The 25,260-nt window shown below is 50.2% G+C and overlaps 3 protein-coding genes across 6 annotated transcripts in view; all 3 read left to right on the top strand.

Moving 5' to 3' along the window:
- UBAP2L (ubiquitin associated protein 2 like) overlaps nucleotides 1-8,234 on the top strand; it is a 31,501-nt gene extending 23,267 nt beyond the window's left edge. For 3 of the 4 annotated variants that reach the window (XM_081340906.1, XM_081340907.1, XM_081340909.1), the window contains 10 exons: nucleotides 26-98; nucleotides 1,191-1,386; nucleotides 2,207-2,295; nucleotides 3,352-3,405; nucleotides 4,236-4,317; nucleotides 4,480-4,697; nucleotides 4,793-4,898; nucleotides 5,759-5,826; nucleotides 6,269-6,466; nucleotides 7,438-8,234. In XM_081340906.1, coding sequence (XP_081197032.1) covers nucleotides 26-98; nucleotides 1,191-1,386; nucleotides 2,207-2,295; nucleotides 3,352-3,405; nucleotides 4,236-4,317; nucleotides 4,480-4,697; nucleotides 4,793-4,898; nucleotides 5,759-5,826; nucleotides 6,269-6,466; nucleotides 7,438-7,533 — 1,180 coding nt within the window. In that variant the 3' untranslated portion in view covers nucleotides 7,534-8,234. Of the gene's footprint in view, nucleotides 1-25; nucleotides 99-1,190; nucleotides 1,387-2,206; nucleotides 2,296-3,351; nucleotides 3,406-4,235; nucleotides 4,318-4,479; nucleotides 4,723-4,792; nucleotides 4,899-5,758; nucleotides 5,827-6,268; nucleotides 6,467-7,437 lie in introns of all 4 variants that reach the window. The other variant, XM_081340908.1, reaches the window with a different exon arrangement.
- Nucleotides 8,235-9,502: 1,268 nt separating this feature from the next.
- Nucleotides 9,503-13,833, top strand: HAX1 (HCLS1 associated protein X-1). The gene is made up of 5 exons (XM_081340502.1): nucleotides 9,503-9,633; nucleotides 10,926-11,161; nucleotides 12,020-12,077; nucleotides 13,442-13,551; nucleotides 13,734-13,833. The coding sequence occupies exons 1-3, from the start codon at nucleotides 9,590-9,592 to the stop codon at nucleotides 12,046-12,048; spliced, it is 309 nt and encodes a 102-aa protein (XP_081196628.1). The 5' UTR covers nucleotides 9,503-9,589; the 3' UTR covers nucleotides 12,049-12,077; nucleotides 13,442-13,551; nucleotides 13,734-13,833.
- A 280-nt stretch (nucleotides 13,834-14,113) lies between these two features.
- AQP10 (aquaporin 10) lies at nucleotides 14,114-22,018 on the top strand. The gene is made up of 7 exons (XM_081340500.1): nucleotides 14,114-14,141; nucleotides 14,583-14,694; nucleotides 18,885-19,011; nucleotides 19,378-19,515; nucleotides 19,770-19,888; nucleotides 20,363-20,580; nucleotides 20,975-22,018. The coding sequence occupies exons 2-7, from the start codon at nucleotides 14,590-14,592 to the stop codon at nucleotides 21,222-21,224; spliced, it is 957 nt and encodes a 318-aa protein (XP_081196626.1). The 5' UTR covers nucleotides 14,114-14,141; nucleotides 14,583-14,589; the 3' UTR covers nucleotides 21,225-22,018.
- The last annotated feature ends 3,242 nt before the right edge of the window (nucleotides 22,019-25,260 follow it).

Below are 25,260 nucleotides of genomic sequence, written 5' to 3'. Positions count from 1 at the left end.
CCAGCATTGCTGTTTCTTTCCACAGTACCTTACCCGCCCAACAGAACAGCCTCTCTTCTGCAACCTGCTCTGGTCGCACATCAACTTCGACTCTCTTGGTGAGTGGGGGTCTGGACATGGGGCAAGGGAGAAGAATCTTGAGAAATAAGTAGCTTTGACCCATCTCCATCTCCTCCTCCCTCACCTTAAGCCTCCTAAAAGGTCATCTCCACCCTCCCTTTCGGCCTGGATCGGCCTGGAGCTAGTCAGGAGGGATAAGGCGCCCAATCAAATCCCAGTTTGCAACTAGATAGATCTCCAGAATTGGCAACGCTGGATTGAACTAATAGAATATTTGTCGCTAGTTATCAAACTCTGGAGTCCTGGGTGCTCCCTGAGTGTTGCGGTTCTCTTGCAGACGTTTCATGGCCCAGCTAGGTAACGTCGTCAGCGCTGACCAGTGTGGGCTTTGCTCTCACTTTATATACAGTAGCTTGCCCTGCCAGTGTCGGGGCTGGGTGGGTTTCTCCTTGATTATTTTTTTTCTGCATGATGGTATCTCTGGTGTTAATCCCTGCTTACCTGGGTGTGTGGACAGAGAGGTCTGACGTTGTTCCCTAAGTGGGTCATGTTAGATATTTTGTGCCAGCCATGGCAGTTCCCCAAAAAGGTCATCAGATGGGAGCAAAGAGGCTTCTTTGCTCCCACTGGTGGGTCAGGGGTCCCCGGCCCCTGCAGCCCCATTGGCGAGAGTTAATTGGTAAGGGAGGGGCTGAGGACCCCCATAAAAAACCTCTGCTCAGGGGCTGCTCGCCCTCTCTCACACGCTCTGCTCTTTTGTTCTCTCTTCTGCTTGCTTGCTTGCTGATCCATGAGATCAATCCAGGCATGGACGCCTCCATGCCAGGGAACTCTTTCTATTTACTTTATCGTTAAATAAAGCTTTGTCTGATTGCATCCCTGCGTGCTGCTCTTTTTACTTGGAAGCACCTTAACGAACCATCGGTCTCGTGACACCATCTCACAGGTCATGAAACGTCTGCAAGAAAACAAGACGGCGCCAAGGAACTCAGAGTGGACTGAACTTCTGCGCGCCCGTTTCTGAGGTCCTCTTGACCTCCTTAAGGTGTGGTCCACCACCATCCTGACCGTATGTCTCCCCTTTCTTTCCTTCCCATTGTCTCTCCCCCCACCCCCCTTTCCTTCTGTAGCACACCAGCATGGAGAGCGAAGCCGTGCTCCACTCTTCTGCAAGCACTTTCTCCACCGCCTCCAGTACTGTCTCGGCCCCACCGCCGGTGGTCAGTGCCGCCTCAAGCCTGAGCAGCGTCAGCAGCCTGGGCCTGAGCCTCAGTAATAACTCCACCGTGACGGCCACGACCCGCAACTCCGTAGCCACGACGTCAGGTGCCTCCTCAAGGACCGGGGTTGGGTTGGGGTGGCTCGGTCGGTCGGTCCTGGTGGGGGACCGTTGGGTTGGGAGAGGATTTCAAGATTGACACGATCCCTTTGTAGGAGGCCAGGTCCAAAAAAAGGGGGTGGGGGAAACCACAGGCACTGTCTGGATTGTAGGGTATTAACAGCAAAACCAGCAAAGCCTGGGAGAATTTTTCCCTACTCTTGTCTTACAACCAAACGGAATCAAGACGGAGCTCTCTTGACTCTTTTTCTCACCCATTCCGCATTCCCAGGACCGAATTAACCCTCCTTATCTCTTTCTCCTCCTCCTTTTTCTTTCTCCCTCTCATCTTCATCATTTCCTCCTCCTCCACTTTTTCCTTCACTTTTTCTCCTTCTCCTCCTTCATACGTTTCCTTCTCCATCTTCATAATTTCCATCTCCTTCTCCTCCTCCTCCTCCTCTTTCTCCTTCACCTTCTTCACCTTCATCATTATTTCCATCTCCTCTTCCTCCTCCTCCTCCTTCACTTTCACCTTCACTCTTTCTCCTCCTCCTTCACTTTCTTGTCCTTCACCTTCATCTCTTCCTCCTCCTTCTCCTTCACCTTCACTCTTTCTCCACCATTTCTTTTTTACCTTCTCTTCCTCCTCCTTCACTTTCTTCTCCTTCACCTTCTCCATCTTCACCTTCACTCTCTCTCCTCCATTTCTTCTTTACCTTTTTCCTCCTCCTCCTTCACCCTTTCTCCTCCATCTCTCCTTCACCTCCCTCTTTCTCCTCCTTCGCCTTTATCTCCTCCTCCTCCTCCATCATCTTCTCCTTCTAGGAAAGGCTCCCCCCAACCTGCCACCCGGCGTGCCCCCCTTGCTGCCGAACCCGTACATCATGGCGCCAGGGCTCCTGCACGCTTACCCGGTGAGTCAGGCCCGCCCGGCCGTCCTCCCGACCAGCGGACCCACCACGCTAGTAGATCCTACTCCACTCTTCACCCGTGGCGGAGCAGGAGGGACAGTGCGTGGGAGAACAACCCCCGAGCAGTACCGGATGTGGTTGACGCAGCCCCTCAAGCCTGCCTGGACTCACAACAACTGTCTCGGACAGCCATTTTATTTGCAAGGAAAAAAATATCGGCAAATAATGAGGGTGGGATCCTCCCTCACCGGGGAAAGAAAAGCTGGTTGGTTCCTCAACCGATCTCTGAATGAGAGAACCTTGTTGCTGTTTACACAGGACACCCGTTTAAACCCAGCTGTTCTCCCTGGGATTTTAGGGAAGGAGTGTGCGTGTCCAGGGTGAAAATTTCTCCCCAAATAACTCGATTTTTCTTTTCCCCCCCCTCCTAGAATAAACTGGAGGAAGTTCCCTCCTGGTTCCCTGGTCTGATTACAGAATCCCGCTGCTTTAACTGTAAACAACCGAACAGCAAGAATATTATTTCACTTAAGAGTCAAGTGGTGTGAACTCTGCAGTTAAATAACATTAACGTTTGGTGGGTGTCAGGGAGGGTTAGGCTCTGCTTCCCTAAAATTATGCCCAACCTTTGCTTTGAGGGAGAGGCTTCGATTGTCAACAATGTGAATTGGGGGGGGGGGGAGAGATGTAAAATGAAAGGATGATTTTTATTTTATTTATTTATTATTTGCTTTCCGCTCCTGCATTTTTCCTGTTGAATTTACACGTTTTTGGGGGGAAAAAAAGTCTTCCCTCGATAATGTTTACAATTTGCTGTGCTGGTCTAGCAGAACACACCTGGCTGTGACTGTCATTGGCAACAGCATATGGACCAACATATAAATACCTTAGTCTAAATTAAAGCCATCCATATCCCCTAATCCTATCTCTTTTAAATCCCAGTTAGGGCAAACAAACCACCCCCCCCCCAAAAAAAAAATCTCATTTAAAACGTTTTGGAGAATTCCTAATTTCTGTCTCTCTCAACTTCTTTCTAACTCGCTTGGGTTTCTGTTGCAGCCGCAGGTTTACGGCTACGATGACTTGCAGATGCTTCAGACAAGGTTCCCATTGGTGAGTTGAGCCTTCCTCAGGAGCTGGTCCTCGGCTTATGGTCAGAATTGAGCCCAAAATTTCTGTTGCCCCGGGGGGGGGGGAGAGGGGGGGACATTTGTTAAGTGAGTTTTGCCCACTTTTACGAACTTTCTTGCCACGGTTGTTAAGGGAGTCAGTATAGTTGTTAAATGAACAACACGGTTGTTAAAGGAGTCTGGATTTCCCCCCTGACTTGGCTTGTCAGAACGTCGCAAAATGGGGTCGTGGCACTCCGCGACCATCATAAATACGAGTCAGTTCTCAAGCATCCGAATTTTTATCTGTCTGTCTGTCTATCTATCTATCTATCTATCTATCTATCTATCTATCTATCTATGTCTGTCTGTCTATCTATCTATCTATCTATCTATCTATCTATGTCTGTCTATCTATCTATCTATCTATCTATCTATCTATCTATCTATCTATCTATCTATCTATCTATGTCTGTCTATCTATCTATCTATCTATCTATGTCTGTCTATCTATCTATCTATCTATCTATCTATCTATCTATCTATCTATCTATGTCTATCTATCTATCTATCTATCTATGTCTATCTATCTATCTATATCTATCTATCTATGTCTGTCTATCTATCTATCTATCTATCTATCTATCTTATCTATACGCACACACACACACACACATATACACAAACAGATACATATTTAATCAAATCTGCTGCTTTAGTATCTTCCCCCTCTCCACACACACACTTTTACTGTAAAGTCTGCAAGCCTAATTTCCCCTTCCTGGGAATCGGCCTTCCCTCTCCTCATTTCTCCTTCTCCCCGCTTCCTTCCAGGACTACTACAGCATCCCCTTCCCCACCCCAACCACCCCACTGACCGGAAGAGACGCAAGCTTGAATAGCAACCCTTATTCTGGTAAGAGGTGGCCGGAAGGGAGTGAAATCCCTCTGGGACGGCGGATGCAAAGCAGAACACTTTGGCCCCGTCTGGGTGTCGACGTCCTGCCGGCGAAGGCGACCCGGATCTGCTGCGTCGGGACGGGCCCGGCTTAACCGCGTTCCCCCTTTTGTCTTGCAGGCGATCTCACGAAATTTGGCCGAGGCGATGCCTCTTCCCCTGCGCCGGCCACCACGCTGGCTCAGCCTCAACAAAACCAGACCCAAACCCATCACACCACCCAGCAGACGTTCCTCAACCCAGCCTTGCCGCCGGGCTACAGTTACACCAGCCTGCCCTACTACACTGGGGTTCCTGGGCTGCCCAGCACCTTTCAGTACGGGCCCGCTGTCTTTCCTGTGAGTGGCAGCCTGGGATTAGGGGGTGAGCCTGATCCGTCTTCCTGCCCCCCCCTCCTTCCCCAGCTCATTCTCCATCTGTCTGCTTTCCCCAGGTGGCCCCTACTTCTTCCAAGCAGCACAGCGTCAACGTTAGCGTGAATGCCTCGGCTGCCCCATTTCAGCAACCCAGTGGTTATGGGTCCCACGGATACAGCACGGGTCAGGAGATTTAAAAGGGCAAGGGGGGGGGATCGGTTTGCGAGGAACGGGGAGGAGCAGAACCCAGCTCAGGCTTTTAACACTTTGGGATGGGGGGTGGGGTGGGGGTCCGTTCAGCTGGCCGCTTCCTAAATTCTCATCCCGTAGCTGCGCGTGTAGTCTTCAGCTTTACGACCACCGTTAAGCCCAGCCTTTCTGTTCCAAAAAGCGAGTCAGTTGCTAAGCGAGTTTGGCTTCGTTTACGACTTTCCTTGCCACCGTCGTTACCCGAGTCGTTATTAAGTGTGGTTCTCAAGTTAAGTGAATCTGGCTCCCCCCCCCCCCCCGCGCCCCATTGACTTGGCTTGTCAGAAGGTCGCCAAAGGGGAAATCAGGTGGACCCGGGACGCTGCGACCGTCGTGAACAAGAGTCAGTTGCCAGGCGGCTGGATTTGGACCACGTGAGCCCGGGGACGCTGCACGCGGTCTTAAAAGTGAAAAAGCCACTTTTCTCAGTCCCGTTGTCACTTCAGACGATGGGTGAAGGAAGGGTTGTCAGTGGGGATTGTGCGTCAGATTCCGCGCAGGTGTCAGGATCTCGGCCTTGAATCCCAAAGGGGCTTCCAGGTGCAGGGGCAGCCTACCCTTTGAAACCGTCAGTCACTCCGTTGCTGCTTTCTTGTGATGTTTCCCCCGGACCGTCTTCAGAAATGAATTCGTGCGGGCTATGCAAAGATTCTAAGCCGAAACGTGTTTTAGATGCTGTGCGATCAACTTGCTCCGAGGGTCTCAAACCTCCCCTAGGAACAAATTGTGTGTGTGTGTGTGTGTGCGGAAGGGGGTGTGTGGCTAATCCTGTTCCTTTCTTTCCTTCTCTCCAGGAGTCTCTGTAACATCCAGTAACACAGGAGTGCCTGATATCTCTGGCTCCGTCTATTCCAAAACGCAGGTTGGTAGGAGTGAGGAATTGGTGTGGCCTGGAAGACAAAAAAGATAGTGGGATAAGCTACTGCTAAGCTTGTAAGCCGCCCTGAGTCTTTGGAGAAGGGCGGGATATAAATGGAATTAAAATAAATAAAATAAAAAATTAAATAAATAAGAGCCGGTCTGGCCTAGAAACCAGGAGACCGTGAGTCGTAGCTCTGCCTTAAGCGTGGAATCGGGCTGGGTGACGAGAGTTCTCGTTCCGCCTTTACCACATAGGAAAGCCATCCGGGTGATGTTGGGCTGGGGAATTCTGGGAGTTGAAGTCCACGGGCCTTTTAAGCTGCCCGGTTTGGAGACCCCCTGGATTTGGCCGTGCGCTTTTCAGAACCAGAGGGGGCGAGAGACACCCCCCCCTTGCACACCTGCTCACCCCCCCCCCCTCTCCGTTTCCCTTCCCTCCGCAGCAGTCCTTTGAGAAGCAGGGATTCCACACTGGCACGCCAGCGGCCTCCTTCAACTTGCCGTCGGCGCTGGGCAGCGGGGGGCCCATCAACCCTGCCACGGCCGCGGCCTACCCCCCGGCCCCCTTCATGCACATCCTGACCCCCCACCAACAACCTCACTCCCAAATTTTGCATCACCATTTGCAGCAAGACGGGCAGGTAAGTAGGGAATTGCACCTGAACTGGACTCGGCCTTGTCACCGGCTCCCAGCCCCGAACCCAACAACCTGTTTGTCTGTCTGTCTGCGTGTCTGTCTGTCTGCCTACCTGCATACCTGTCATCTATCTATCTTTATCTCTCTCTCCATCCATTCATATGCCTGTCTGTCTGCTTCTGTCTGTCTGTATCTATCTTTATCTTATCCATCCTTTCTATTCTTTCTATCATCCATCCATTCATCTACCTGTCTGCTTTTTCTGTCTGTATCTAATCCATCCATCCATCCATCCTTTCTACCTCATCCATCCATTCATCTACCTGTCTGCTTCTGCTTATGTCTGTCTATCCATCTTTATCTTATCCATCCATCCATCCTTTCTATTCTTTCTATCATCCATCCATTCATCTACCTGTCTGCTTCTCTCTGTATCATCTATCTATCTATCTATCTATCTATCTATCTATCTATCTATCTATCTATCTATCTATCTATCTATCTATCTATCTATCTATCTCTATCTTATCTGTTTATCATCTATCCTATCTATCTTCCATCCATTCATCTCTCTCTCTCTGTCTGTCTATCTAACTGTCTACCTATCATCTGTCTGCCAGTCTGTCAAATGTATGGGTAACTCTGGGCAGCTTGCAGTATTGAAAAATTAAAACTAGAAAATGAACGATGCACGCCTTAACGTTCTTGTCCTGTTTTTCGCCTGTCGGTAAGGCTCCCCAGGGTCGCTCGAGTGCGACGGGCGACACAAAAACGTCGTAATAAAATCAGTTTTCCGAGTTTTTCCGTCCAACGCCTCTTCGCCCGTGGGGCGATTCCGATGCTCGATGCTGCGATTCGGGGCTCAAGTCCGCTGCTCCGGCTCTTAAAGCGGGTGGGGAAGGGCGCTGTTGGCCGAGCCTCAAAACTCTTTCTCTCTCTTCCACCCCCTCCCCTTTTTTTTCTCCCCCCCTGCAGAGCAGCACCGGCCAGCGCAGTCAGGGCAGTTCCATTCCTCAAAAATCGCAGGCTAACAAGTCGGCCTACAACAGCTACAACTGGGGCGCCAACTGACATACACACACACACACCCTCACGGCAACAGCAGCAGCAGCAGCAGCGTGACACTTCAACCAAGAGACCGGCAGAAGAACGACAGCGACCCATCCCAAAACAAAAAACGAAGCCCCCCCTCCCTCCCCCCCCCACCCGGGAGAGTGCCTCCCTCCCCCCTCGGCACGGCCCCTCAAGCCTTGGGAAGACGCTGGTCCTAGCCAGACCGTGCGTCCCCCCCCGTCCCTCCCCCTTCCTCTCATCACCCACCCCTTTATCGTATGTAATATAGAATTTGTATCTTTTCTTTTTTTTTTCTCTCTCTCTCTCTCTTTTTTTTTTGTTCTCCCCTCCCTCCCCACATTCATTGAGAGAGCCGTTCAGCCGTAGGGGCCTTTTTTGGGTTTTTTTTTCTGTTTTTCTCCCCCCCCCCCCGTTTTCTACTCCTTGACACTCCCTCCACCTCCCCCCCAAGCCTTTGCCCACCTCCCCCCCAAAAGAAATTACTGCCCAGCGGATCCAAAGGAGGCAACACCTGGAATCCCCTCCCTCCCTCCCCGATGCCCTCCCCTCCTTTATTATTAGGAATAAGAGCAGTAATTGATCTGAACCGCGTTGTAAGATTAATTAGTTGAAGTGGTTTTTTTTTGTACTGTGTTCTAAATTTAATGGATAAATGTGTCTTGTATATAAAAATGAAAACCCCATTCTGTTTTTCTGGATGCGCAGTGTTTGGGTTGTTTTTTTCCTCCCTCCCCCCCCCACCAATTGTCGAGCCATTCCGTCTTCTGGATCTCGAAGCAATAGGCCAAATCATCGGCTTATTTGCCATTCGTCCTCGACGTACGACTGGTGACTTAGTGACCATTTAAATTTTATCACATACTTGAAAAAGGGGACTTCGGCCTTGGATTAAAGTTCTAATGCTTGTGCCCCCGTTAGCGAACATTTGCACTTACGACTAAGGCAAGAAATGTAAAATCGAATATGATGGTCCTCTTTTACAACCATCGCGATATACAATGGGAATGGATAGGTTCCAGTTTGGTCATATGTCGAGGACTGGATTGGGCAGGGTTTGTGGGAGTTGTATTTGACCACAAAGAGATGAAGATGAGAATTGGGGCCATCATACTGAGGGTAGGAGGAGAAAATTAGAAACCAGACCGACCTCTGAAATTAAATAAAATTTAAATTTAATGTGTGGCAGACAGATTTAAGTAACTTCACGGCAACCCTAGGACAGATGAGGCACACGTGATAAAAGAAAGACAATTTTACAGTTTTAACAATACAAGACCCTTAAATGGAAAACAGGAGAAAACTAGCACATTTAAATGGGAATTTAACTGGATGGAGAACATTTATTTCTATTTTTTTTAAAATAATACTGGTTTTTGTAGGGGTTCTCCTTGAAAACATACTTTTTTTTAAAGAGGTGCCCATTGCAAATAAGACTGTTCCAATAGAAGGGAATATCTGTGGTTCCCTAGATGGGAACTAAAGATATTCATTCAATAAATAATACTGTTTTTTCAGTGGTTCACATTAAAAAAAACTTTTTAAAGAGGTTCTTTCAGCAAATGGGGAGGGGGGCTGTGCAGAACTGTTATTTTCCAGTACTATATTTTGGCAATACTCAAAAAAGAGGACAAAAGACTCCTGATAAATGGCTCTTAAATTAACAGATATACAGCCAGATTCAGAATACTGTATTGACTGATAACCAATCAAGGGTCTTCAGTCAAGGCTTAACAGAGCCCCTCCCTTGGAGACTAGCCAGGAAATGGGGGAAAAAAGTGTTTGTTTGTTTTTTAAAAAGACCACTCAGCCCGCTTTCCTCCTTTGGCTTCGCTCTCTGAGGAATTCTGGGAGTTGAAGTCCCCGCTTGGGAGGTCGCCAAGATGGAGAAACGTCGCTTCGGAGTGACGTTCCTCTCGGAGGGACGGTGTTGTAAAAACGGCGGCGCGCTTTACGGCGGCGCGGGTAGGCCGCAGGCGCCCTTTTGCGACGGGGTGGCGGAAGCCATCGCTCCCTGCTGTGGCGAAGCGGCGTCGCTTGACGGCCGCTCGGCGGAATGAGCGTTTTCGACCTTTTCCGAGGCTTTTTCGGCTTCCACAGGTGAACTATCGTGGTCCGCTCGACAATTGGGGCGCGGGCTGCTCCCCCTTTCCTGCCCCAGACGCCTTCCAAGCGCGTGTAGCGGGCGGAAGTCTCACCGGTTGAGCTCGTTCCTGGCCTGTGGCTTTCCAGGAGGGTTGGACCAAGGAGCCCATCATTCCCTGCCCTATAGGGGATGGGGGAGCTGTGGCCCAATCCATAAATGAAGTCCTCCCGTGCCTGGGAGGTTAAAGCAGCACCTGTTGGACCTCTGCCTGCCTACCAGGGAAAGGCAGCCTTCCCTCCCCTCTCAGCTTGACTCTGTACCTGTTAGATTTCCCCCCCCCCACTCCCATATCAGCAAAAGATATGGGTGTCATTCCTCCGTTTCGACCTTCACAACAACCCTGTGAGGTAGGGTGGGCCCAAACTAATCCCCAAGTTCCCCCCCTCCCACTTTTGAGATTCCTATCCCATCAGGATTTGAACCCAGGCCCTCCCTCGGCCTCCCCTCGGTTGGCACACACAGACCAAGTCAAACCCTTCTTTACATTAGTTTGAAGTCAATTTTGCCTCTTTCTTTTTTTTTTAAAAAAAAGTTATGTGTAAATCATAATACAGTGGGGATTTGGAGTTCGGTTCACAGTTTTATATAGGTGTATAGATATAGATACAGATGATGGATGGATGGGTGGGAGGAAGGATATGAATGATAGAGAGAGATGAGAGATGAGAGAGAGAGAAGAGATGATAATGAAGGAAGATAATGGAGAAGGCAGGCAGGCAGGAAGCAAGGAAGGAAAGGTAGATGGATAGATAGATGATAGATTAGGAAAGAATAGAGGATGATTGATAGATATAGACAGACAGATAGATAGATAGATAGATCATTGACAGATAGATGATAGATAGACAGAAAGGCAGAAAGAGGGATATCAGATATATTTATTAGATGACTAAACAGACATCATGTAAGAAAGAGACAGACAACTATGCAGATAGATGGATATGAAGAATAGAGAGAGAGAGCAGATATCTATCTACCTCCACCATCTTGGTCTCTCTCTCTCCTCTCATCTTTTATGAACGTCCCCCCCTTACAGATACGAACTCACACGGGCAGGGGGGAAGCTTTGTTTCAAATCAACCGAGCCATGCCAAGGCAGAGAAAAAAGTTTATTTCCTACCTATTTTGCCAAGACAGATGGAAGACCTTTTCACACATGCGCTGCTCTCTCTGCTCAGGCCAGGAATTCGAGACTGGGAAAAGCGTTTAAGAGAGCCTTGGTTTCTCCTCTTGTCTCTGCCTGCAGGACCCCCGACCCCTTTTGGGGGGCTTTCACCCGGGATGAGGAGGACGATGACGATGATGAGGACGATCTGGATTTTCAAGAAAACCACCTTTCCCCCGACGGCTTCAGTTTCGGCTTCACCTTTGAGCCGGGCGGGATTCACCTCCACGACCATTTTGGGTTTCAGGAGCTCTTCCGCGATTTTAACAACTTCTTCAGCGACATCGGGACCCAGAGTCTGCCTCCCCCGTCCTTTGGTGGGTGCCCTTTACGGGGGCAGTCGGAGCCAGTTGGGATCTGGAGGGATCATCCAGCTTTGATCGAGTGGTTTGAAGCGTTTGCTTTAGACTTTCATGGAAGTAGATGACCCTCATCCAGCAGGATCCAAACCCTGAATGCTTCTGATTTTGCAATATTATGTAGATTGAGGAGGAATAATCCTTCCTTCCTTCCTTCCTTCCTTCCTTCCTTCCTTCCTTCCTTCCTTCCTTTTCCCTTTCTCATCTTCCAGGCTCCCTCCCTGCTTCCTTCCTTCTTCCCTTCCTTCCTGTATTCCTTCGTTCCTCCCACCCTTCCTCCTTCTTTCCTTCCTTCCCTGTATTCCTTCTTTCCTTCTCTATTCCTTCCTTCTGTGCTCCATCTCTCCCTCCTTTTTTCTCTTTATTCCTCCCTCCCTCCCTCCTCTTCTTCCCTACTTTATTTTCCTTCCCTCCTTCCCTTGCCCCTTTCTAATCTATTTCTTCCCCCCACCCGGTGATTTGCTCCTGAACCCATGTTCCACTGTCCTTTTTTCCAGAATTCCCTCGCTTAGAAGCCCGCCCGCCACCAGCCAGCCCCCCTGCTGACAAGGGACAGACCCTCCGCGATTCGATGCTGAAGTTCCCAGACAGCCGTGGTCCTGGAGCAGAGGAGGGTCCCAATCCTCCAGCTTCAGGGGGGAGGCCCTGGGCCCCTTTCCGAGGGGTGCGTGGGGCTGTCGTGCGTTGAGGGAGGGGGAGGGAGAAATTGGCTCCCCTCACCCCCACTGACATTCCCCATTCCCCTTTCTTTGAATTGTCCCAACCCTGTAAGTTCTTTGCGATCCGATCCTCTTTTCTCTGGTTCTTTCTCTGCAGTTTCAAGAGAGCCAGCCGGACGCCCCTGATTCAAAAGATTCTCGTAAAGAGGATGGAGGTCAGAGACTGAATTTTTTTTTATTATTTTATTTTATTTCATTTTATTATTTCATTTTATTATTTTATTTTATTTTGTTTTTTGTTTTGTTTTATTTATTTTATTTTATTTTATTATTTTATTTTATTTTATTTTTTTGGGGGGGGAGGTCTAATGCTAACCCGGGGCAAATATTTGGAGCGTTTCAGCCTTTGCAGGAGTCAGATGGAGGGTTTGTCCAGTCTATTTGGGGGTGGCCGTGTCTCTCTTTTATTTTAAAGAACTTGATAGTCCGTCAATCAAGTCCTTTATTACGGTCACAGAGCGGCACGAGAAGGTGGAAGGCAAAGATGCGAACTTTGAAAAGTGAACAAAGAAAAGCCCACAAAGTTAAAACGTTTTAAAAAGGACAGCTTTATACAGGTATAGATGTGTATAAAATACAAAAAAGGTAAAAAAAAACATTTTAAAATTAAGCTATCACAGGGTGGATTAAACCTATCGTATCGCAAAACACCCTCAACCAAAGTTGGGAGGACGTTGGCTGGACCTACCGAGCCAGATCTTATCCGATGTGAAGGAAACAACATTTGGACTCTGGAACTCCCTGCCACCAGATGCGGCTGTGGCCACTGAGTTACGCAGGAGAAATACCTACGGAAGAACGAAAGCCTCGCCTTATCTCCCCAGCCAAACCTTTTAAATAGTCCCGTTTATGACCTCCGATTAATAATTAACCGGCCTTTGTCACCTAATCTCCTGCTGCATGATAGATAAACACTTTTAAAACTAAATTGTAAACTCAGAAGTTAGAACCGCTTCCAATCCAAACAGCCTATTTATGCGCTTTTCAAAAGAGCTTTCGGGCAGCTCCATTCCCCAAACACAGGTTTCTAGTCCTCGTGGTCGCAGAACAAACCTAGAAGCTGCTTTCACGCTTTCCGGCTAAATTTGCGTTAGCACTTAAAAGCAACCCCAACATGTGTTTTGTACGGAAGAGGTTCTTGAAAGTAGTCCTCGACTTACGATGTTACGACTCCCTTAGTGACCATTCAGGGGTACTTTTGAGCCCTGCCAAAAGACACTTAGGGCCTGATTCTGAACTCCTGAGGTTTCCTTAACAATTCAAACTCACTTAACGGCCACGGTGATTCATTTAACGACCGCTGGGGGGGAAGTTATAAAATTGAGCTGTGATGACCCCATTTGACGACCCCTTAAGGGGGGCAGGCTCCCTAAATCGTCACAACTCAGGGACTGCCTCCATATGACTTGTGGTCTTTTAGACATAGGAAAGCCGGCGTGCAATTCTCAGACTCCAGAACCCATAATGCCCCGTATTTTTTTCTCACTCTGGATCTCGTGTTTTATTTTTTTTCTTACAGACCTCGATTCTCAAGTCACTTCCAAAGGTTTGGAAGCCATCCTTCCTCCCGCCCAGCCACGGTCGTATTTCAAAAGCGTCTCAGTCACAAAAGTGATGGCACCGGATGGGGTGAGTGCCAAGGGGGGACCCCCCCCCCACTGGACCAGGGACCTCACTGAGGCTGAAGACCACACAGCTTTTTTTTTAAAGTTTCTGGTCCTCGTGATTTTTCCCTTGCAAACTGGCGCGTTTTCAAGCCGAGGGCCATTTGTCTGAATTTACAGCCATTTTGCCTCGTGGTTTTCATTTAGACAGTCGAGGAACGCCGGACGGTGCGCGACAGCCAGGGCCACGAGGAGACGGTCGTCACTCGGAGCCTGGGGCCTGACCACGGCGTGCTGCAAGGCCAACGTAAGTCAGAGGAGGAGCCTCTTCCGAACTGCCCACCGGGGGGGGGGGCACCTTGTTGCAAAAGGCTACCAGCGCACATTTCTAGTCCTCATGGCTGCAAAGCGCAACCAGTAACATTTAAGTTGGGCTAGCCAAGGATCAGAAACGTGAAGTTGTTTAGAGAAATTATTTCTGGTGTTTTGCAGGAGGTCCGGCCCCATTCAGCTCCGGGCCTGATGGAGACATGAGTGACACGAGTTCGATTCTGAACACCTTTTTCCGCCGCTGGTTCCCCAACCAATAATTCTGCTGGCAGAGAAGCAAGTAAGGTGAAGGATCCCTGCCTCGCTGGCATTTTCTCTGTCTTCAGTCTTGCCTGCCTAGGATTCAGTTTGGTCTAGTAGGGAAGGCGTCAGGCTAGAAACCAGGAGACGGGGAGTTCTAGTCCCACCTTAGGCATGGAAGCCGGCTGAGTGACACTGGGCCAGTCACCAGGAGACAGGGAGTTCTAGTCCCGCCTTAGGCATGAAAGCCTGCTGGGCGACTTTGGGCCAATCACCAGGAGACGGTGAGTTCTAGTCCTGCCTTAGGCATGAAAGCCTGCTGGGCGACTTTGGGCCAATCACCAGGAGACGGTGAGTTCTAGTCCCGCCTTAGGCATGAAAGCCTGCTGGGCGACTTTGGGCCAATCACCAGGAGACGGTGAGTTCTAGTCCTGCCATGTTTGAAGACCTCTTTTGATTGATTGATTGACATTTTTTTCTCCCCAGGTTTTTAATGAATTTCCTAAGCTCGCTCCTGCCTCCTCCTTTGCTGCTCCGTCTTCTCCTTCGTAGCCTGAAAATAGGGACAAATAAAGAAAATACTATATTTATGCTTGAGGTTGGCCTGCGTGCTGTTTTTTCCTCCGTTGGAAGATTTGGGGAGGAGGCAAAGAAATTTGCCCAGGCAAAGGGGGTAGATTGCTTCTGAAGCTGGAGGTTCTCCAGTGCTAATGGAAGGGCATTGCAGATAGTCCTCGAGCCTGTTGCTAAGCGAGACCGTTACTAAGTGAGCTGTGCCCGGTTTTACGGCCTCCCTTTGCTACGGTTGTTGAGTGAATCCCTTCGGTGGTTCACTTAGTCACGCATTCGTTAAGCGGATCTGCCGCCCCCCCCCCCAATTGACTTTGCTAGTCAGAAGATCCCAAAAGGGGATCATGTGATCTCCGGAGACACTGCGACCGTTGTAAACGCGAGTCAGTTGCCAAGGCTCCCTCCCTCCCTATCTCCTCTTTTTCTTTCCTTCCTTCCCTCCCTCCTTCCGTATCCCCTCTCTCTTTCTTCTTTCTTCTTCTTTCCTTCCCTCCTTCCTTCCTTTCCTCCCTCCCTATCGCCTCTCCTTCCTTCCTTCCTTCCTTCCTTCCTTCCTTCCTTCCTTCCTTCCCCACCCTCAGCCCTCTTGCCCCCTCCCCTTGACTTTGGGGCCGCAGCCTTGGCCCCTGTCCAACCTGGGGTGTGTCCTGTGTGCGGGAGAGGCCCGTGTGTGCACACAACATCCGGGGCCCGCCGTGTCTACCATGCCAGCATCCCAAAGGGCAAGGCCGGCAGAGAATGCCAAGATGCCAAAAACATGCCAAAGACTCACACCCAGCCTTTGGGCAAACTGGGTGCAAAGTACCCCGTCTGAGCGAGCCTCCCCATCTGGGCAACTCTACCCTTCTCCTCCGAGGACAGGGTTCAAGGTGCCAGCTGGGCCTCTTCCCTCGCCACCCACCGGCCCGCCCGCTGACCCCTCGCCTGTGCCCATTCCTTGCATCTCTGCCCTTTGCCCTTATGTAACAGGCAATTAATCAAGCCTGAATAATTAGCTATTATCGCGGGCCAAGGCGCTTTGTGGTGGAGGCACAGATATATATTGCCCTGCGCCAGCCTGCTTGCCTCCCTCGCCACGCCAGCCCTGCCATGTCTTACGCCCGCTGGCTGGGCAAACTGCAAACCCGCTGCAGGATTCGCAGCTGCCTCCTGCGGCAATGCCTGGCCGAGTTCTTGGGCGTTTTTCTTTTAATTGTGAGTTTCCCAAATTGCGGGTTTCTCCTTTTGGGGCTTTTCAGCTGGGGGGAGGGGGTTGACTTGCCGGGGTGGGGGAGGAATGACTGCAATTTGTCCAGGTGGGCATCTTGTCCGGTGCTAGAGAGGCAAAATGAGGAATTGGAGGGGGGGGGCTGGGGGGTTTGGGGAGAGTCTGCGGTTGTGGTGGGTGTTTGGGGGGGGTGACTGGAGGAAACAAGGTGGGAAATTTAATCCTGGCGTTTGATGAGGATCTTCGAAGCGGTGAAGGAAAAGAGTTTGCTATCAGATCAAACGGAGGGATAGATGACTCTGTTATAGCTTTGTTGTTGTTGTCAGTTGCGAAGTCGTTATAGCTATGGTGAAGTAAAATTTCCTTCCTGCCTTCCTGCCTTCCTGCCCTATCCTTCTCTCTCTCTCCCTCCTTCTTTCCTCCTCTCCCTATTTCCCCTCTCTCTTTCCTTCCCTCCCTCCCTCCCCTATCCTTCTCTCTCCCCCTCCTTCCTTCCTTCTTTCCTTCCTTGCCTCTCCCTTCTTTCCTTTCTTCATCCCTCCCTTCTTTCCTTCCCTCCCTCCTTCCCTTTGCCTCTTTTCTGTTCTGCTCTTCTCCCCTCTCCTTCCTTCCTTCCTTCCTTCCTTCCTTCCTTCCTTCCTTCCTTCCTGCCTGCCTTCCTTCCTTCCTTCCTTCCTTCCTGCCTTCCTTCCTGCCTTCCTTCCTGCCTTCTTGCCTTCCTTCCCTATCCTTCTCTCTCTCTCCCTCCTTCTTTCCTCCTCTCCCTATTTCCCCTCTCTCTTTCCTTCCCTCCCTCCCTCCCCTATCCTTCTCTCTCCCCCTCCTTCCTTCCTTCTTTCCTTCCTTGCCTCTCCCTTCTTTCCTTTCTTCATCCCTCCCTTCTTTCCTTCCCTCCCTCCTTCCCTTTGCCTCTTTTCTGTTCTGCTCTTCTCCCCTCTCCTTCCTTCCTTCCTTCCTTCCTTCCTTCCTTCCTGCCTTCCTTCCTTCCTTCCTTCCTGCCTTCCTTCCTGCCTTCCTTCCTGCCTTCTTGCCTTCCTTCCCTATCCTTCTCTCTCTCTCCCTCCTTCTTTCCTCCTCTCCCTATTTCCCCTCTCTCTTTCCTTCCCTCCCTCCCTCCCCTATCCTTCTCTCTCCCCCTCCTTCCTTCCTTCTTTCCTTCCTTGCCTCTCCCTTCTTTCCTTTCTTCATCCCTCCCTTCTTTCCTTCCCTCCCTCCTTCCCTTTGCCTCTTTTCTGTTCTGCTCTTCTCCCCTCTCCTTCCTTCCTTCCTTCCTTCCTTCCTTCCTTCCTTCCTTCCTTCCTTCCTGCCTTCCTTCCTTCCTTCCTTCCTGCCTTCCTTCCTGCCTTCCTTCCTGCCTTCTTGCCTTCCTTCCCTATCCTTCTCTCTCTCTCCCTCCTTCTTTCCTCCTCTCCCTATTTCCCCTCTCTCTTTCCTTCCCTCCCTCCCTCCCCTATCCTTCTCTCTCCCCCTCCTTCCTTCCTTCTTTCCTTCCTTGCCTCTCCCTTCTTTCCTTTCTTCATCCCTCCCTTCTTTCCTTCCCTCCCTCCTTCCATTTGCCTCTTTTCTGTTCTGCTCTTCTCCCCTCCCCTTCCTTCCTTCCTTCCTTCCTTCCTTCCTTCCTGCCTTCCTTCCTGCCTTCCTTCCTGCCTTCTTGCCTTCCTTCCCTATCCTTCTCTCTCTCTCCCTCCTTCTTTCCTCCTCTCCCTATTTCCCCTCTCTCTTTCCTTCCCTCCCTCCCTCCCCTATCCTTCTCTCTCCCCCTCCTTCCTTCCTTCTTTCCTTCCTTGCCTCTCCCTTCTTTCCTTTCTTCATCCCTCCCTTCTTTCCTTCCCTCCCTCCTTCCCTTTGCCTCTTTTCTGTTCTGCTCTTCTCCCCTTCCTTCCTTCCTTCCTTCCTTCCTTCCTTCCTTCCTTCCTTCCTTCCTTCCTTCCTTCCTTCCTGGAGCTTGCCTTTAAGGCATTTTTCCCCTGAAAGACATGTAAATACACCTGCCTGGCATGGCCAGGTTTCACCCAGCCCACCTGGGGCAGCCTATCCTATCCTGACCTGTCAGTTATTGATTTGCCAGGACGGGATGTTTGCCCTCCTTGGTACATCTTTAACTAAAAGGGCAAAGATTCACTTGTCTTTTCAACTGCTGCAGGGGGGACAGAAATGACAAATCCAGGAAATCACAAACAACAGCTAGTCCTAGACTTAAGAACAGTCCATTTAGGGTCCATTCAAAGTCACAACGGCACAACAACAACAAAAGGAACTCAGGAGCGTTTCCCACACTTGCGACCGTCACAGCGTTCCCCACAGTCACGTGATCAAAATTGAGGCCCTCGGCAAGTGACTCGTATTTACGGCGGTCGCAGCCTCCCGGGCTCAACACGATCCCCTTTTCTGGCGAGCAAAGTCAATGGGGAAGCCGGATTCACTTAACGAAGGTCGTAAAACGGGGCGAAACCGATTGAACGACTCTCCCGCTTAGCTACAACAATGTCGCTCTCCATTCGCGGAGCGTTCCCTGTCCTTTCTGCTTGCAAGGAAGGCCGCAGCTCCGCGCAGCTGGAGAAAAAGCAGGTTAACAAGTGTAATCAGCTTTCATCCTTACAGCCTAGGTTTCCCGCTGCGGGGAGGGGTTGGTTTCTATCCAGATTCTTCCCCGGCCTCAATCCTCTTTCTGGTTGTCAACCTGACCTTGTTTGCAAGGGGGGAAAAAACAAAACCTTTTCATTTCTCCTGCTTATTTACACCCAGCCCTGGAGTGGGTGAAGCGAAATTCACAAACGCGTCTCTCTCTCTCGGCACCCAGAACGGCAAAGGCAGCCCAGCCGGTTCTGCGTCTCCTCTGCCAATCTGGGAATCTGGCTCATCCTGGCTTCCCTTCAGGTTGGCACCGTCGCGGTTGGCCAACAATGTTCTCTGGGGACGGAACGGCGGTTTGACAAGGAATTTGCAGGCGGGGAGGAATCAGGGCAAGAAAGGGGCCAGTCCTTAATTTCAATTTTTCCTCGTTTTTCTAGGTCATCACGCTCAGCGCGGCGGCCCAAAGTGTCACCAGCGAAGGGACCAAAGGCAATTATTTAAGTTCCTCCTTAGCCAGCGGAGTGGCTGTCATGGTGGCCGTCCACCTCTCGGGGGGCGTCTCAGGTGGGCCCCCCCTGCATACCTGGGTCTCCCCCAGACCCATCCAGTCTCCCACCCCCCCACACACCCACACTCCATTGCAATCTCGGATCTATAGTGTAAAGCAAATACATGTAAAGCAGGCGATCTGTGGTGGCTAAATGGGCAGCTGGAAGGAGACGCTGGCCTGCGCGGCTTGGTCCTTGCCGTTGTTAAGCGAATCGCCAAGTCGCTAAGCAAAGCCTGCATATTCAGTGGGTGGTTTGGGCTAATTTTCTATCAGAAAACGGTGGAACCACCTTGCGGATCACACCCCTCTTAAAGCAGGCTGGCTGGGAAATGGTGGTGGAGATGATTGACAGAAGCCCCCCCCTCTGTCTCCCCCCCCAGGAGGACACCTGAACCCTGCCTTCTCGCTCTCCCTGTGCCTGCTGGCTCAGTTTCCTTGGTGGAAACTGCCTGTTTATTGCCTCATCCAAGTTTTGGGCGCGTTCACGGGGGCCGGCACGGTCTACATCCTTTATTACGGTAACCAGATCGCCTTTGTTCAGAGGGCAGAAGTGGGGGGGGGCTCTTGGCCAGCTGCCCCCTTCTGGATGCCGATGGCCGGATCACCTTGGCGCGGCAGAGGCCGCAGTCAACAAGGCTTGGGTGACCTTGGGGTAGAAGGCACACTGAGGACTAGTCACTTGGTCCGCTGTCCTAAGGCTCGGTAGAAGCCCTTAGGCGAGTCCCGTCTGAGTGGGATCTTGTTTTTTATTTTTCGATTTTTCTTGAGACAGACGCCATCCACAGCTACAGCAATGGGACCCTGAGGGTGACAGGGCCCCGAGAGACGGCCTCCATCTTTGCCACCTACCCGGCCCCTTACCTGTCCGTACCTAACGGGTTTTTTGACCAGGTGAGAGGAGCAGCCAACTCCTGGGGGCTGCTGGGATATTAGCTCTTCCCTTTCCTATTTGTACCTCCCTCCCTCTCTCCATCCCTCCCTCCCTTCCCTGTCTTCTTCCTTCCTTCCTTCCTTCCTTCCTTTCCTCCCTCCCTCTCTCCATCCCTCCCTCCCTTCCCTGTCTTCTTCCTTCCTTCCTTCCTTCCTTCCTTCCTTCCTTCCTTCCTTCCTTCCTTCCTTCCTTCCTTCCTTCCTTTCTTTTTCTTTCTTTCTTTCTTTCTTTCTTTCTTTCTTTCTTTCTTTCTTTCTTTCTTTCTTTCTTTCTTTCTTTCTTTCTTTCTTTCTTTCTTTCTTTCTTTCTTTCTTTCTTTCCTTCCATCCTCCCTCTCTCCTTTCTTTCCTCTCTCTTTTTCCCTTCTTTTTTCCTTCCTCCCTGGTTTTCCCCTGCTGCTTCTCCTTCCTGACCCTTTCTGCCCCCCTCCCCAGGTGCTGGGCACCGGCGTCCTGGTGCTGGGCATCCTGGCCATGATCGATGCCCGGAACAAGCGCATCCCGCCCGGATTGGATCCGCTGGCCGTGGGTCTCCTGGTCTTCGCCCTCAGCGTAGCCATGGGCGCCAACAGCGGCTGCGCCATCAACCCGGCCCGGGATCTGGGGCCACGGCTCTTCACCTACGTGGCCGGTTGGGGTCCCCAGGTGTTCAGGTGGGTCTCCCCCAGTCCCAGTCCGGAGGCCAGCTGAGGTGGGCTAAACCCCAAACGCTGCTCAGTTTTATGAGAAATAGTTTTCATGCTGCAGAAGCCAAAATAGCCCGAAGCGCTTTGCAGAATAGGATTCTTTCAGCATTCAGTCATTATATACAACCATTTTTTCCCCATAGTCTATAGTAGTGGAATTTTCCTCCAATGGGATTTTCCCATGTATCTTACCAGGAAACATAGATAGGGCAGCCTAGAAAAGTCAGTGCCCTCCTAACCATACCCAAGCACTCCGAGTTTGTTGGCAATGTCCATTTTGCTCTGAGTTCACGGTGACCGAACCCTAACCCTAAGTGGAATTTTCCTCCAATGAGATTTTCCTATGTTTCTGCTCTTCCAGTGCTGGAGACTGCTGGTGGTGGGTCCCCATCGTGGCCCCCATGTTGGGGGCCACGGTCGGGACGGCGATCTACCAATTCGGTGTCGAGTTTCATCACCCAGACGATCCGACGGAGCGGGAAAGCTCGATTCCGGAAAAACTGGACCTTGGCCGCGAGAAAGAGACGGAGCTGCCGGTCTACGTGGTGAACACTTACGCCGAGTCCTGGAAAGGCGCCAGCCCGGAATCCCAGGGCGAACCCCCCAAATGACGACTCTGCCCAGGACGCTAAGAGAGACGTGTTCCTCCTTCGTTTCCCTTTTGGTGTCTTGGGTAGGAGGCACCTTCTTCAATCTGGGATGGAAAGGGGGTGTTTTGTATTAATCAAGACCTGGAAAAGGGACATTGGGGGAATCGGCGGCGACATTGGCTATCCAAGAAAGGACCCGCAGATAGAAGCCATTGTTCCATTGTGTGCCAAAACACAAGCAGGGCCTTTTCGGCGGTGGCCCCGTCTCTGCGTACAAACCAGCCAGAATTATTTCGCTTGTCCTCTTTTTGGTGGTAAAAGGGGCAGCTGAGCCCTCCCCCCAAGTCCATTTCAAGCCTCAAATAAGCGTTGCAAGACCCCGCTGGCCAACGGCTACGTCGGCGGTCACTTCCTGGGAAAACCGGGGATGAGATAAACAGACTGGCGGTAAAGCAAAACTTTTTTTTTTCTTCCCCAGGTTTTGGCCACCCTTTGGCATTTGCTCCGTTGATTTTCTTCTGGCTGGTGCCGGCAAGTTTGTGTCGGCGGGCAATTGTGGCACAGCCAGATCGTAGCCACGGGGGGGGGGGGCAAGATTGTGCAGGACTTTCACACGTTTTGTTTTTGAGACCATTTGGCAGGTTGTCTAAGGACTCTTTTCTTTCCCGTGCTCGGAAAAAGGCAGGATAACCCGGATTGTCGGGATGGTAAAAACGTCGCCTGTTTCTCACGCAACTCTGGAGGTCTGTCTCGGCTAAGGATCTTTGGTTCCCTCTAAAAGCCAGCGGGTCCAAAAAATAAATTATTTATTTTCACCTCGGCGTGGTTACAACGAGACCTCGACACACCCCAGCCGGTTTAGCCACTGTTCGAAGTCACAACCGTGACCTATGACTGTTTTTCGCCCTTACAGCCGCTGCAGGATCAAAATTCAGACGTTCGGCAATTGACTCCTATTTACGACGGTCGCAGCGTCCCGGGGTCACACGATCCTCCTTTTACAACCTTCTGACAAGCAAAGTCAAGGGGTGGGGGTGGGAGGAAGCCGGATTCGCTTACCAACTGAAGAACTGCAGTGATTCACTTAAGAGCTGTGGCAAGAAAAGTCGTAAAGCGGGGCAAAACACACTTAACGACCGTCTGGCTTAGCGACAGAAACGCTGGCCTCCATTGTGGTCGTAAATGGAGGACTGCCTGTGTTATACAGTATTAGCCTTTAAGATTGCAGGCCTCTGTCAGAAGGGAGGCCGAGCGGGGAAACGGAGGGAGCAATGTTCAACACAACCTCTCAATCAACACATTTCAGAGCCAAGGTTGAAAATTAAACTTGCGACTGCTACACAGCCATGTTGTAACCCGCAAAGCCCAAAAGTCACATTCGGCGGCCTTGGGAGGAGATAAGGAAGAGAACTATAGGATAACACGGACATAAAACATAGGGTAACCCTGATTGTCAGTTACCCGGAGGGCTATTGCTGGCGACTGAACGCGGGATTAGACAAACCTCGAACCGGTTGGCTGAGGCAATTTTCACGAGCCAGGAAATACTACGGGAAGCCTCCTTAGCCAGGAGCAGTCTATCGCAGACCTGAGACCTCAACCCCTCTAGCCTTTTCTCTGCGCTTTCAGGATGCTTTGCTTTGGCTCCCCAAAGATCAGGGATGATGGGCTGAAACAAACCGTCTTACAATGCAGTCCTCGTCTGAACCACCGCAACTGACCCCCAAATTTCTGTTGCTAAGCGAGGCCTCTGTTAAGTGAGTCTTTGCACCGTTTTATGCTCCTCCCTTGCCACCCTTGTTAAAGAGAATCCCTGCAGTTGTGAAGTGAGTCGCAAGGTCGTAAAGCGAACCCGGCTTCCGCGTTCCCTTTGCTTATCCGAAGGTTGCAAAAGGGGAGTCCCATGGGCCCGGGACTCTGCAACCGTCCTAAGGACGAGTCAGTTTCCAAGCGGTTGAATTTTTGATCACCTGACCGGGGAGGGGGAAAAAATCTGCGACGGTTGAAAAATGCAAGGAAGCCGAACCCTTAAAAAAACAGGCCCATCCGTTTGGAAATCAGCGAAGCAAAAAGATGCCGGGAGGAAAATTTGTGTGTCGTCTGTGTGCGTGTTTACACACCGTGCCGTAAAAAAAAAAAAAGCTTTTTTTAACAAAAACCCTTTCAGTCTCGAAAACCGACAGAGCCCTGTTGTGAGGTTTTATGTTTATTTTTAAACAAGCTGACACCCATTGCCACGTTCCCCACACACACCGTGGCACCGTGTCGTTTTTCCCCCCCCCCCAACCACCAAATTCACCGGGAGGCGGGCGCAGGGCAGTGCCCCATTCCTGCCAGTAGAGGCTCTAGATTTGGGGTGTTTCTTGTGGGCTTGTGATCACAAGAAAGGCCTTGGAATGTGGACCAGCAGCTCCGGGCAAGGCCCAGCCTGTCTGGGTGCCGAGATCGAGACTCGCTCCAGCCTCAAAAGAAATCCTCAAAGCAACTGTGAAGGAAAAAAAAAACATCCCCTGTTTGAAAGCTGAAATTTCCAGCTTTTGTTGTTGTCGTCGTTGTTCGTGCGTTTCTTCGCTGCGGGATTGTGCGTCTTCCCGCCAAAGCACCCACAACTGCAGCAAAATTGCAAAAATGTGTCTTTCTCCATATCAACAATCTTACCAAGCCTGTTTGCCTCTTTAGAGTGTAGCTGTTTTTCCTGAAGTTTATTTATTTTTTCCAAGCACAGGGACTCCGCGATTTACAAGAGTTTATTTAGTGGCGGCTCAAACTGACGACATCCCTGGGGGAAAAAAAAAGCGACTTGGGACCCTTTTTCACACTTACGACGGTTGTTCATGCGATCGAAATTCAGACTGACTCACATTTACGACGGTCGCAGCGTCCCGGAGTCACGTGATCCCCTTTTGTGACTTTCTGACAAGCAAAGTCAATGGGGAAAGCCCGGAGTCACTAAAGAACTGTGTGGCTAAGTTAACAACTTAACAACCGAGGCGGGGACGGTCGTAAAACGGGACAAAGCTTCCTGAACAAATGTCTCGCTTAGCGACTTAAATTTTGACTCAGTTGTCGTCACAAATAGCTGTTAAGAGGTTATTTTCATCTCTTAGGATTTTTGGAGGGGAAAAAGAGGTTGGCAAAGATTCCTTTTTTTTCCAGGAAAAAACAACAAAGGCAACTTAAAAGAGAAAGTTTGATTTCCAGACTCCGGCATTTTCCACCAGAGGAAAAAAAATTAATTTACGCTTCCCAAGCAAGAATTGGTTCTTTGTAATGGATTTCCCCCCCTCTTTTTTTTTAAAAAAAGCTTGACCCTTTTTTTGAAAGACTTTTTGCAAGTCCTTTCAAGTGCGCTATTTAAACTTGAGGTGGTTTTTCTAGAATGTTTGCTAAGAAGGAAAAAAAAAAGAAAGCTCTTTGCAGCGGCTTCAAAAAAATATGTTTATTTTACTGATTTATTCCTTCATCCCATCATCTACCTACCCCGCCTGTCTCGCTGAAGTGATTCTGGGCAGCTTACAAAAATGTTGATCTGGAAAGTTGGAAAAATGGGGACGTTTTGCTAAGCACATTGATCTGTGCTTTAAATTGTAAGCCGCCCTGAGTCTTCGGAGAAGGGTGGGATATAAATGGGATTAAAATAAAATAAAAAATAAAAAAGGGGGGGGAGGGAATTGCAGACTAGCTGGGGATGATGGGTGTTTTAGTCCTCTATCAGGTTGGGAGGGAGCTGTCTGCAAAGTTGAATGTACATGGCAAGCTTCCCAAATTTACTAGACCCAAAAAAGGCTCAGCGTAAAAGCAGATTATTTGAAAAAAAAAAGTATTGGCAAAGAAAAAGGAATTAAATATATATGTATATATATATAAGCTTAAAACTTGCAGGGGGGGGAAGTCCTTGAGTTACATCTACCAAAATTTCCGTTGTCCATCTCCTGACCAGATTCGATTTTACAACCATTTTCAGGGTGGTTATTAAGTCGAATCATGCGCTTAAAGTTGAGTCACACGGTCATAAGTGTGAGTCCAGCTTAATGGCCTTTTCAGGTTATAAACCGCA

Source organism: Vipera berus (assembly GCF_964194415.1).
Source record: "Vipera berus genome assembly, chromosome: 16".
Lineage (NCBI taxonomy): Eukaryota > Metazoa > Chordata > Lepidosauria > Squamata > Viperidae > Vipera > Vipera berus.
The sequence above is the reverse complement of the archived record's forward strand: the minus strand, read 5'-3'. Positions and strand labels throughout refer to the sequence as shown.

Bases quoted from the DNA above. Each gene is read 5' to 3' on its own strand.
- HAX1 (XM_081340502.1), top strand. From the start codon at position 9,590: ATGAGCGTTTTCGACCTTTTCCGAGGCTTTTTCGGCTTCCACAG. The intron at 9,634-10,925 runs GTGAACTATCGT...CTCTGCCTGCAG, and splicing joins GGCTTTTTCGGCTTCCACAG to GACCCCCGACCCCTTTTGGG. The intron at 11,162-12,019 runs GTGGGTGCCCTT...CTTTCTCTGCAG, and splicing joins TCTGCCTCCCCCGTCCTTTG to TTTCAAGAGAGCCAGCCGGA.
- AQP10 (XM_081340500.1), top strand. From the start codon at position 14,590: ATGAATTTCCTAAGCTCGCTCCTGCCTCCTCCTTTGCTGCTCCGTCTT. The intron at 14,695-18,884 runs GTTGGCCTGCGT...TCGTTTTTCTAG, and splicing joins ATACTATATTTATGCTTGAG to GTCATCACGCTCAGCGCGGC. The intron at 20,581-20,974 runs GTGGGTCTCCCC...CTGCTCTTCCAG, and splicing joins TGGGGTCCCCAGGTGTTCAG to TGCTGGAGACTGCTGGTGGT.